This window comes from Thermobia domestica, chromosome 1 (assembly GCF_964235325.1).
Source record: "Thermobia domestica chromosome 1, izTheDome1.hap1.1, whole genome shotgun sequence".
Classification (NCBI taxonomy): Eukaryota; Metazoa; Arthropoda; class Insecta; order Zygentoma; family Lepismatidae; genus Thermobia; species Thermobia domestica.
The window spans coordinates 313374206-313386695 of record NC_137454.1 but is presented as its reverse complement, the minus strand read 5'-3'; the positions used below and the strand labels follow the sequence as shown (position 1 = coordinate 313386695).

Sequence of the window (12490 nt, the reverse complement as noted above, 5' to 3'; positions counted from 1 at the left end):
ACCTTAGTTTCTAAGTCCTAGTATAAGAGAATGTCAGTTCTCTTCCTCATGGAGATAACATCCGTTAGCAGCATAGTATTAGGAGATTTTATTTAATTTGAGGACTATTTCCGATTTTTTTTTAAAAACGAGACAAATAGTTATTAAATTTCATGTTCTGCAGTTCCTTCCAGATTCTATATGTTCAATCAGAAGAAGACAGTCCAATCACACATTTCCGAACTTCTTAAGATCCCAAGCAATACAAGAGCGATCATTGCTTCATATACCTGTGAATGCAAGTGAGAAATGTTTGAACAATATCTGGGCTGAAGATGGTAGATTGATTCCTCATATTTTAGTTAGATTAGGGCGACCAGATTTAGAAAATGCAAAAACGGGACACAGGAAAAACTGGCATAAGATGACAATCCACTTATACTAGAGTAAGTTTGTTTAATCTTGACACGCTTCCCGCCTAAAGGATGGATCTGTCTGCAATGCGTTGTTGCCACGCGTTAAGAGTTAGTACAATAGAGATAAAATCTCGAGTCCTATTTGTAATATGAAATAGGAACAAAATTTTCCGGGATGCCATCGTTCCATTGTCACATTCTTATTCCACGAATCATAGAATCATCATTTATTGTACCAACAATCGAGTCTAAATATTAGATGTAAGACTACACTAAATCAATAAACAAATGCAGAAAATCAGTACTGTTGTTGAATTAAATTAAAACTCATGCAAGATTTTCATTTTAGGGTATACAATTCAGCCTCATAAACATTTGAGAACATGCTGGTACTGGAAATTGGTTCGGGAAGGCAGTAAGTTAGAGTTTGTTTTCACTTAACTTTAGGGAGGAAATGGTCGAATTTCAAGATTATCCCCCCCGAAGAGCTTGCTTTCCCTTCGCCGTCATGTTGGTTATCTTGTGAATGAGATGGCAAGTTAATCACTAAAGATCAGCGAGTTCATCCAGTAGTTTCTCTTTTTTCCAATAAAATTCTTCTGAGCGTTCCACATGTTATACCGCCTTGCTTCAGTGTTCAGGGACACTGAACTTACAGCCTCGCACAGAAGTATTTTAAAAGCAGAAATTTTAAATGTTTTATTCCGCTTAGGCACATAATCCTTAACTTGAGCTTATACCAACTCTACTCTATTGGATTAAAATTACAATGGTAAGGTGATAAATTTAACAACAGCGTGTACTTTAGGTTTTGCTATAGTATCTATTTCGTATCGTCTTTGCTCCCGGTTTTCAATAATCAACTTATGTATAAAGTGTTTCTCTGAGCATCCTATTATCGAAATTATTATTATTTTCTTCTAGCCACATTTGCGTCTCAGATTTCTAACTTTCCGAAGTCGATACTTTGTTTATTTGCCGTGTATGAATAGACGCATTATCCATTACTATGACCGGACGCTAGAGAATATTTGGCCATAATTGTTCTTCAAACCACTTTTTAAATTTGTCACTGTCCATTTCCTCATTACAATGTTTCGTCGCTCTTACCATTAGTTGGCAAAAATTAATTAGTTGAAATAACGAGCAGTCCATGTCCAGATAATAGTCCAATGTAATAAATGTAAATTAAGTCAATAATTATAATATATTTGCTCTGCTAAAAAACATGCACCGTTTCCTTAAAGAATCCATTTCACTATTTACATTATACTGTTATATAACTAAGAACTGTCACTCGAAGCACTTTAACTAGGATTCTTTGTTTTTCGTATCTGATAATATTGGTAGAATATTGTGGTATAACGCTTTTAAATTAACTTGAAATCCACTTTTTGTTTATATATCTGTCAATTGAAAGCTGGCTTCAGTACAAAGTACCATCTGAACTGTCTGAATTATGTCGGTTGGTATTTTGTACTCAAGCCAGCCTTGAATTACGTGAATTACATGAATTTACAGATTTTAAATACGAGCTCGTATTTCCAATAATATCGTTCCTTTTCCCTAAATTTGATTATACTACAATAAGATTCCTGAGGTATATCATGGCTTTGGGGAGGGGGTTCTCTCATGTTACCCTCTGAAATAAGGTTTCTGCTAATACCTTTGCCTTATCAGGCGCATGTTACACATAATCTATGAGTGTGATTAACATAGTAAACAATCATCAATTTCTTGACACTAAATTAGATCAAACGCACATAACTTTAAGAGAAAAGAAAACCCACGGACTAAGAAAATTAAATGCTTAATTTTAGCTGAAGATAGCGCATCACGTAGCATTAGTCCAAAGAATTTTGAACATACATAATTCAAAATATTAACAATAGGAAACCATACTTCCTGTTATAACATTAAAATTACAATGTTCTATCACACTGGCGTTCCAAAACATCACAATAGCATACGCTTTACAATATTATTATACTATAATTACTTAAAGAAAATAGTGAGGACACACCTTTGAATAATCTGAAACAGTGCACGTGCTAGTCACTGGAGCAGCAACCAGAATATTTTGAGTTAGCGTCGGTTAATGATATTTAGTGAACATTTCGAGGAGTTTTTAAACACGCCCCCACTTAATTTGTTATAAGTTGATTTAATACTAATAACTTTGTTTAACATACACTGTATTACGTTTGATCATGCAGCGTAAGTTAGCAAATAGCTTAAAAGAAAATGAACCGGGAAATATACAATAACTGTTGTAATAAATTGTACAAATTGAAAACAGAAGTGTAACTTTATGTTAATAGATATATTACATCATACTGAGTCATCGTTTTAGTAGAAAATGCTAGAGACACCTAGTCAATAGTTTCTAATAAATCTGGCACTTCTTAATTTCAAGAAGAGAAAAAATAATATTTTCTGCAGAATGTATCCCTGAATTGTGGCAACCCCCTGGAGGATCAAAGTTAAAAGAAAACACGTTTGTGTTGCTTGAACAAAAATCTAGGGAAGATACCCTTGCAGTTGATGAGCTGGAATCTTCAGGAAATAAGCCAGGTAATATGTTCACATATATTTGTAAGACCTTACATAAAATAACTTTCATTTAATATTGGCTTGCGTCAGGCTCTGGCTAATGTCAGTACCTACTTTATTAATAGTACAGTGCAATTAGGTCTGTGCCCAGACATTCAAAAAAACAAACCGAAATCTTTTCTAAAATGATCATGAAACTCTATACAGTAAATCAGAGAAAGTCCCAAAAAATCCCTCTTCGGGTTTGGTCACTATGGCCGCCATATTGGATAGTCTATTTCCAACAACAAAAGTTTACGTGAAAGCTCAGGGGTGGAACATCAGCTTAAGATTCGGAAGATGGTGTGATTGATCCCTCGTGGATAAATATTTCAACTGAAGAGATTACCAAGATTCTTCCTCGGTGGCCCTATTGACTAATTTCCCTTATTTCTATCCTCTGAGTCTCGGATGTTTCAAAGCCTTAAAATGAATTCAAATGTAGTTGAAATAACGCTACTGTGCTGTAGTCAATGCTAAATTAATATTAGATTTGAATATTAATTAGTATATCCTCTTAAAAATCAATGTCACCACTGATTTACTGTTCTGCATAATTTCTACAATGTAATTTTCTCAGAAATGCATATTTTGACGCAGAATTAATATAAATCTGTAATAAAAATTGATATTCACTGACTGAACTTATTGAATGGAATATCTGTAGACCAGTCCCACAAACATCAGATAATAGGATGATACAACCTGGTCATGGGAGTAACTACACTTTTCCACAAAACAGCATTACTGCCGCGACCAAGTTGTATCATCTCGGTATCTTACCTGATGGTTAGTAATCAGGAGATTGTAGCACTGGCTCTGTAATAAATTTCGGAATTTCTCTAGTAGTAGCAGTTTTGGGATTAAGCTACAGTTAAAATAGTTTAAAAGAAGATACTTCTTGAAGATTTATTTATAAAGAATCACCGACTTTGTTAGCCTCATTTCCCCAAACTTTAGTTAGTAGAATAGGTCCACCAAGCGCTGACTCCATTTTCCTTGGAGATCGCTAGTATCGCTTATTAACATCGCAGCAGAAGGTTTCTACTTAGTTGCCACGGCCAAGAGCATAGGAAATTAGACGTCCTAGAGACAAGACCAGAAGGTAGACGAGAAGGAGAACCAGTACCAGTAGCAAATAGTAGGTGTTGGTAGTATTCAGTATCTTAAATTTTCTCGAACTATTGGGATACGAACAGCAGAGAGAATGACAGAAATAATAAAAACTTCTGCTCTCTTCTTTTACTGTATATTAAACAAGACCTCTCGATATTATTTGATAATAATAATAATAATAATAATAATAATAATAATAATAATAATAATAATAATAATAATAATAATAATACCATATTATTTAATGGACGCTATGCATTTGTTCTATGTCGCCATAATCGATTGAAATTAATTACTTAGTGTACGAAAACTTCTTTCGTCCAACACAAGTGTAATGTTTCACTGCAGTACATGCTATTTGTAAGGAAGCATCTCTTATCTTAGTATGACTTTCAACATTGAAGCAAATCAGAATGCAGACCGATTTTGCTTTTTTTTTTTTTTTTTTTTTTGTTCTTTGTCGATCTTTGTCGAAAACAAAGAAGACAACCAGATAAGGGACAGAAGTTAAAAGGAACGTTCAGATGCTGAGGTCAATGCATACACCTTACAGATTTCGATAAAGTAGATCTTGCTGTACTACAAACAAAAAGGAGCCTGAAGATTTTTGCTCGGAACGCAGACTATTGCAACATACGATATTCTGCAGTTGATAACTTTGTTGTTGAGATATGTTTCGGTAGTAGTTTCACTTGCGGCCACTATTAACTCACCGTTTGTCGACCTATAGCAGTATCACTCTGTGTGGGGGGCCGCTAGGGGGGCCAAGATTTTGAGCAAGGGGGCCTGCCCCCCCAGGCCCACCCTTGGCTCCGCCACTGTATTGCGAAGACAAAGAAACATGGGGCTGCCGGTTCCTAACACCTCCTCCTTCCCTCCGAAACATTGGATGCCCATTGTCGTCAAGGTTTACCTTCTGCCTACTTGGACCCTCCTTGAAATCAGGGTATATCTGAAAACTCGATTGAAGACATATATGAGAACTACAACCTGTACACCTATTGACAATTGATGAAATATGCACTTTTGGATTGTGAATGCCTACTTTCCTTTACGTTGATAAGAACCACCATCCACAGTTTCTGGAATTCGAAATAGGGCTTATTGAAATTTAGCTTTTTCGTGATTTTGGACAGCCCTAACTCTGAAATATGCAATTTTCGCCTAGGTCCATGTGAACTTTTTCTCTTATTTCGATGAGAGGAATCACCTCTTACAGTTTGTCGGTATAGTTCATTAACACCCTGTATATATATATATATATATATATATATATATATATATATATATATATATATATATATATATATATATATATATATATACGTATATATATATATTCTATACACAGTTTGTCCGTAAAGTTGCGCAACCCAAAGTTCGATTGCATATATCTTTTGATCTAAGAATGTAAAAATGTGAGAGTTGAAACAAATGTAAGCATGTTCTATGTAGATATTTTCGAGATCATGACCAATGCTGGAACATGTAACATTTTTGTATAGTAACGAAAGATATTACCGTAAGTGTGAAATAAAAATGTGCAAAATGAAGAAAATCAATATTCAGTTACAGAAAATTGATTTCCTGCGGGTGAATTCCTGTCTATATGTACAGTATGCATCAACATTTATGCATTTGTGTCTAAATGTGACAAGGTTGATGCAGTATTGTCATATAAAGATCTATTTAAATCTAATCCGTATATATATATATATATATATATATATATATATATATATATATATATATATATATATATATATATATAAAAGAGAACGCACAAATCCTTTGTGAACTCATCACGCTAATACGGCTGAACCAATTTCTTTCATTTTTGGGGGGTTATTAGGATTTGGACCCTAGATGGTTTTTATCATATCACTTTAATTTTTAATTACCAGTGTCTTGAGATAATTGACCATTCAAGTGTCCATACGTACAAATCCTTTGTTATTAGTTCATCATAGGTAAAAATAAACGTATTTATATGCAACCCGCATGAGCATGTGACTCGGCGGGTTAACATAAATGACAGGCGATATCACTTGAAAGCGAAAAAGTAAAAATTATCTAAGTAACAACGTTTATTGCGTTCCGGGGTGACCGCAGCGAAGCGGGGTGAACGCTGCTAGTATATATATATATATATTTTTTTTTTTTGCAGAAACGCGGCCCCTGGCAACACTGTTGTTGTAAATTACTCCAACAGGGTGTTTTAGGTTAATTATTGATAAGCAATGAGAATTTGCACATAATTGATAACATGAAAATTTATGTAAAGATTTGCAATAAATTTGCGATGTATTTTTTTCGATATTGTTAGGGGTCTATTACCTAAGAATGTATGTTAGGGGTCTATGCTTTTACACTTATATACAAATAAATAAATACTTGAATATGGTGTCTTTGAAATTTTCTATCTCAGTATTTAGTTTAATCACACAATCGATTCCCTGTTATTGATTTAATATCTTTTTGCTTCGCAGATAGCGTCATTCATCTTGATTTTCAACAAGAAGTATATAAAAAAGTGACCGAAGTTACGAGAAACGAGGCGGCGAGGGAAAGACGCCGCAACAAATTTCTAGTTACACCTGCTCTTGTAGATGCCTCTTCACCTTCTGCTACGAATGGTAATAAATCTTAATCTACTATACCTCGTTATTCAAATTATTTCAACATTGAAACTCCTACATAATATGGTTATTTTGTAAGCAAATACGTATGAATTGGGTATCCCGAAATGTGGAGAGTGCAACACCAAAAATTGTGTATAGATTAGCTATTAATCTCTTATTAAATAGGCTTCTTACCATTTTCAGGATAGTGACGTCCTAAGGAAATAAAAATACTAAGGTCATGCTTTCATTTCATCAATCGTCTTTTCGTTTCTAGTACAATCATATACAAAAGTTAAGATTAATATGGTTTGCAGGATTCACCTGGAGATTATATATATATATATATATAGTGTGTAACAAAAAGGTCGAGACAGTGGACTATCTCAAGAAATACACTTGAGATTCAAAAACGAAACACGTGACCAATATTGTAAAAAGATCTATTCAACTAACATGAAAATGAAGTTACCCCCCTCCCTAACGGAGGGAGGAGGGGGAAACTTTAAAATTTTAAATAAACTCCTCTATGTTTGTTGCAGATTCGAATTCTGCAACTAAAAGTATGTAATTTTTACTTTAAGTACTTTTTCGTTATGTTTCTTTATGACACTACATTCGCGAAAAAAAGTGAATATTATCGTACGTGACAGGTTGATATTAAACTTAATATCTCGAGAAACATACTGGAAATTCGAAAATCAGGAAATACGTGTCAAATTTTTTAAAAAGATTTGTTCAACTAACATAAAATGAAATTGCTCTCTTGCTTTTTAAGGGGGAGGAGGGCAACTTAAAAATTTCAAATGGAAACCCCCTATTTTTATTGTAGATTCGGATTTTGCGACCAAAGTATGTAACTTTTACTAGATGGTACTGTAATCGCAATAATAATAATAATAATAATAATAATAATAATAATAATAATAATAATAATAATAATAATAATAATAATGACGTTGATGATAAACTAAATTTATCGAGAAATGCATTTAAGATTATAATATCACGAAACGCATATCCAATAGTTTTAAAAGGTCTAGCACAAAATTAAATTGCTTTCATTTATACTTTAATACAATCGAGGTAAACCTTTGCCATGCGAAAAGCAAAGTTATTATGTTATAGTATCTTGAAGATCAAATATACAAATATGCTGGTTAAATTTCAGGTGACACGTAAACATCTGTAAGTACAATCATTATTTGAGACGAAGACGTAAAAGAAATATGTTACAGAACAAAACTTTTACAAAACGTGGATAAAGCATAAAGAAATTTATTTGATATACAGGAATATTGTAAGTGAGCTTCCCGGTCTGAAACGTTAATAAGTCACATTTATTTAGTAGTAATGATTTGCAGTTTATGTTGTATGAGAGAAAAAAAGTTTCTAAATACATGTTCCATATCAAAGATGCATAATATGAGTGCCTTTTGTAATTCTACACACACCAATCTGATAGTCTAATTCTTGGCGCACTCTTTCCATCATCTCAAAGACAGTAGATGCTTTACCTAACTCAAAGTTTAGGTAAATTACACTGGTATACAAAATGACGTTCCTGTCAGAAGAACAAAACAAACTGTTTCTTGAAGATAATTTGCCCCTGAATCCAGATCAAATTGCAGAATTTCTCCATCGGCCTCAGTTTTCATGTGAAAGTGGGTTTTGTGCATGCTTATGGAAGCTTACGTATTACGTTTGCCATAAATACATGGTATCGCAACAATAGATTCTTACATAAAGTTTTTTTTTAAAATCGGTATTAGTACACAAGGGAGCCAAAGAATGAACAGTATGCAAGTAGGTAAAAATTAAGAAACTTACCCAAAAAAGTTTTCTGCCTGATTTCCTGCAAAACTTTGCTTCAGGAAAATCCCTCGTAAAGTCCAGCAATAGTCAGACAATATTGCTGCACTCCACTGCTTTGATAACGTTTTTCCATTTGAGAAATATCCTGGTGAAAGCGTTCACCATGTTCGTCATTAATACCAAAAGGGTTTTCCTGGAAGTACAAATGGTCGTTCAGGAAATAGTCATTCAGCAGTTTAAGTGACATATTACATCCCATGGGTGATAAGATCTCACTAGTTCGTGTACAATATCGCCATAATTCTCTGCCTTATATGGTTGCCTAAAAAGTTCTTGCACACACAAAGGGCTGCCATGCCTTTTTCTCAACATCACTCAGCAAGTCAACAAAGTTCTTATCATTCATTAATTCCCTAATTTGAGGTCCTACAAATATTCCTTCCTTTATTTTTAGCATCATTGATCTTTGGGAACTTCTGTCGCAAGTACATGAATGCACGTGATGTTTGGTTCATAGCTTTCACAAAATTTTTCGTAAGTTCCAACTTAATGTGCAGTGGAGGTAAATACACATTTTTAGGGTCAACAAGAGGAATGTGTGCCACACTTTTATGTAAAGGTAGCAGTTCATTGCGAACAGGCCATTGTTTCCACAATAATGATTTCTCTGTCCTTGCTGTCCTACTCGCATAGAAAGGAGCAGTATTTTGTATACCCCGGCTGCATGCCAAACCGAGGCAATTTCCTTTAGATCTCCATAGCAGAGATGGAGTGGGCACAGCGGGTCGGTGGGTCAATTTTTCTGAGTGGGTCAGTGAGTCGTGGGTCAACAGCATGTGACTCACCACCGTGGGACATCATCACTGTCTCCTTTTTCCCAGCCGGTATAACCGTGGGACATAAAACTCACAGATTTAATTCATTTGTGATCCGGAGAAGTGTAGAAAATCAACTTACATTCGTCTTCACGGAGGATTGTAATTAGTTCTGGAGAAGGTAGGAAATGGTGGAAACTTCGAAAGAACGTTAGTTATCTCCGAAAACTGAAATAATGAGCAACGAATTGTACAGAATGTATAGACGATGTACAGAAATATGAAGGTTCCACCTTAATGACGTGCTATTTGCTTGAAAAATAACAGGATAACAAGGTTCTTCTTAGAATCGCCTTCGAGTATGGAGCTAATGGTGTGTGTTTTACGAATTACAACGTTTTCCTATGCTCTAGAGCGGGCATATTTTTAAACTTCCTGACTGAATTCTCTGTTGTGTCGCTTATTTTATTCTTTATTTATTTAATTTGTAATTTTTCTATCTTCTGTTCCTAATTATTTTGTTTCTGATTATCCCTTTTTCTGTTCTTATTTATTTTCAATTGCTATTCTTTTTTCTTTTTATCTATGAAGGTAACCAAGAAAGTTTTATCGTTTTTTCACCCACAACCTTCGAATATCGATATGTCACCTAAGACGTACCTGGAAGATCAAAAATAGTCTCCATCAGCATCGACAACCTTCTGCCAACGTTCTGGAAGGCCATGGATTCCATCGTGTTAGAACTTGGTGGGCCGTGAAGCGAAGAAAATATCAAGTGTATTTTGCACCTCTACTAAGAATTTGAACTGGTTCCTCTAAGGTGATTGCCAAGGAATAGAACATGTGATAATCGGATTGTGCGATATCCGGAGAGTATGGCGGATGCAATAGTGTTTTCCATCCAAGGCGTAGAATGGTGTCCCGGGTCATCCTAACCACGTGCGGCTTAGCATTGTCCTGTAACAGGAGGATCCCTTTGCGATGAAAAGGTGCTCGCTCCAGAGTTTTGAGTTTTTCTTGAACACGGCTCAACTGCTGACAATGCATAATTGCATTGATACTCTGACCAGCTGGTAGCAGTTCCCGATGCACGATGCCGCGAGCAGTCCACCAAACACACACTAAGACATTCTTCTGGTGCAGTGCTGGTTTCGACTGTTTTGGAACCGTTTCATGGGATGCTAGTCAATGAGCACGGCGCCGTAGAGTTTCGTACAGGACCCACTTCTCATCACATGTCGACACACTACCCAGAAATTTCTCCTTCCTCAGACAAGGCAGGAAAGAAACACAGGTGTCTGCCCGCGTTGTCTTCTGGCCCGGAGCCAAATCATGTGGAACCAATCGACCCAACTAGTAGTGCTTCCGAATGGCTTCCCCACTCATACTGAATAGTCCCAGTCCCTCATACGTGTCGCCATTGTTACTGTTTGAAGATCTTCATTTTGTAGATGTGTTGGTCTTCCGGCACGTTTTGCGTCTTCGAGTGTTTCGTCACCGTTCTTAAACTTGTTAAACCACCGCTGCATTGTCCGTGTGTTCACGACACCCTCACCAATGCCTTGGTATATCTTCCGCCCCGCTGCAGCGGCGCTCGACCCCAGTTTGAACTCTTACATCATTCACGCCCTTATGACGCTCTGTGGAGGCCCCATGTTCACTGTGTTCTTACACAAGTTCACTATGTAACTGAACTGAGACAACCAGGTAGTATATTGGATAAACCCGAACCAACAACTGACCTTCACCTTACTTCCATTTTCATTCAACTGACGTGTGAAGGCCAGTTGAAGACAGACCTTCACAAAAAGCAACAGAACTTTCTTGGTTACCTTTATATTTCAATTTGCGATAGTTTTCGATATTATTTTTCACTTATTGACTTATATTTTTTATTGATTATGTTATTATTTTCCTCTTCTTTACTATAACTTTTGTAAACTATTTTTTTGTTTTTAGTTATCACAATTTCCCGTTATTTTCTTTGTTATACTTTTTTTTGGAAAGTGAAGCATTTTTTAAGCTCTCCTTCTCTAGTATTCATTGCAATTGTTCATATGTATTTTAACTTGTGTTTGCTCTTTTTCTGTTCTTACATAGTTCATATTTGCTCTGTTTCCTCCCTCTCCTATAGTGAAAGTAGTATCAGAATGAATTACATGATTGATAGATAGGAGAAAGTTGTACAAAATGGGGACCCTTATATATTTAAGTATATGAAACCAAAACTATCAATGATAAAATTGCTAGATGTAAATCAAAACATTCAGTGAAATGTTAGTTACCATGAAACAGGCCTTTTAGTATCACAAGAACGTTTATATTAACAAAAAATAAGGGAAACTGAAAAAGAGCAAAAGTCCCCGTTTTATACTATTACTCGGGTAAAATGGGGTTGCATTTAAAAACTTACTAAATACTTTCAAAAGTTACAAATATCTTGCTTAAAACTTTTTACGTCTTGTTTACAATTGTTTATATCTTATACACATATCTGGTTTGGAAATATCTCGTTTATAATTAATGAAAAAATAAATAAAAATGAGATTTTGTACTAAATATAACTAATTAGAAATAAAATACTTTTGTCTAGTAAGCAACATTTTAAACTTTACGTGCTACAAAAGTCACAAACAAATATAACATCCTCTTCGTCCATGTTAGAGCAGGCATCGTGTGCCCACCCATTGCAGCCTGAACACCTAATCCACCCTTCTTTTGCTTTCGAATGATTATAGAGACGTTGCAGAAAACACAAGCCACATCAGAATTCTCTTCTTCCGATGTTGAAGATAGTAGTTTCCGTCTTGAGTTAAAACCTTTATCAGACAAGATCTCACTTTTCATTCCAATACGTTTACTCACTTTTCGTTTTTTACTAATAGATCCTTTAATGTTTGTTTCTCGAGGAGTAGCCTTATTTAGCAACCTGTCTGTAGGTTTTTCTCATTTTCTTCCCTTCGTTTTTCTTCTGCTTCTAATTTAACTTTGTATGGTGAGGAAGTGAGAATTACCGCCTTACCCCTTCTTTTATTATTTCTATGTTTCTTAACCCTGGTCAGCTCTTTAGGTGGAGATATGAACAATTTTGATGAAATGCGAAAACTTGAAAAGCTTTCCGCCAGATCCCAATTAA

At 35.1% G+C, this 12490-nt stretch overlaps 1 protein-coding gene across 2 annotated transcripts in view; it reads left to right on the top strand.

Moving 5' to 3' along the window:
* Window positions 1–12490, top strand: part of LOC145667850 (uncharacterized) — a 75710-nt gene that overhangs the window by 30169 nt on the left and 33051 nt on the right. For both annotated transcript variants that reach the window (XM_081735284.1, XM_081735290.1), the window contains 2 exons: window positions 2838–2969; window positions 6593–6739. In XM_081735284.1, the coding sequence (XP_081591410.1) occupies window positions 2838–2969; window positions 6593–6739 (279 nt within the window). The remainder of the gene's footprint in view (window positions 1–2837; window positions 2970–6592; window positions 6740–12490) is intronic.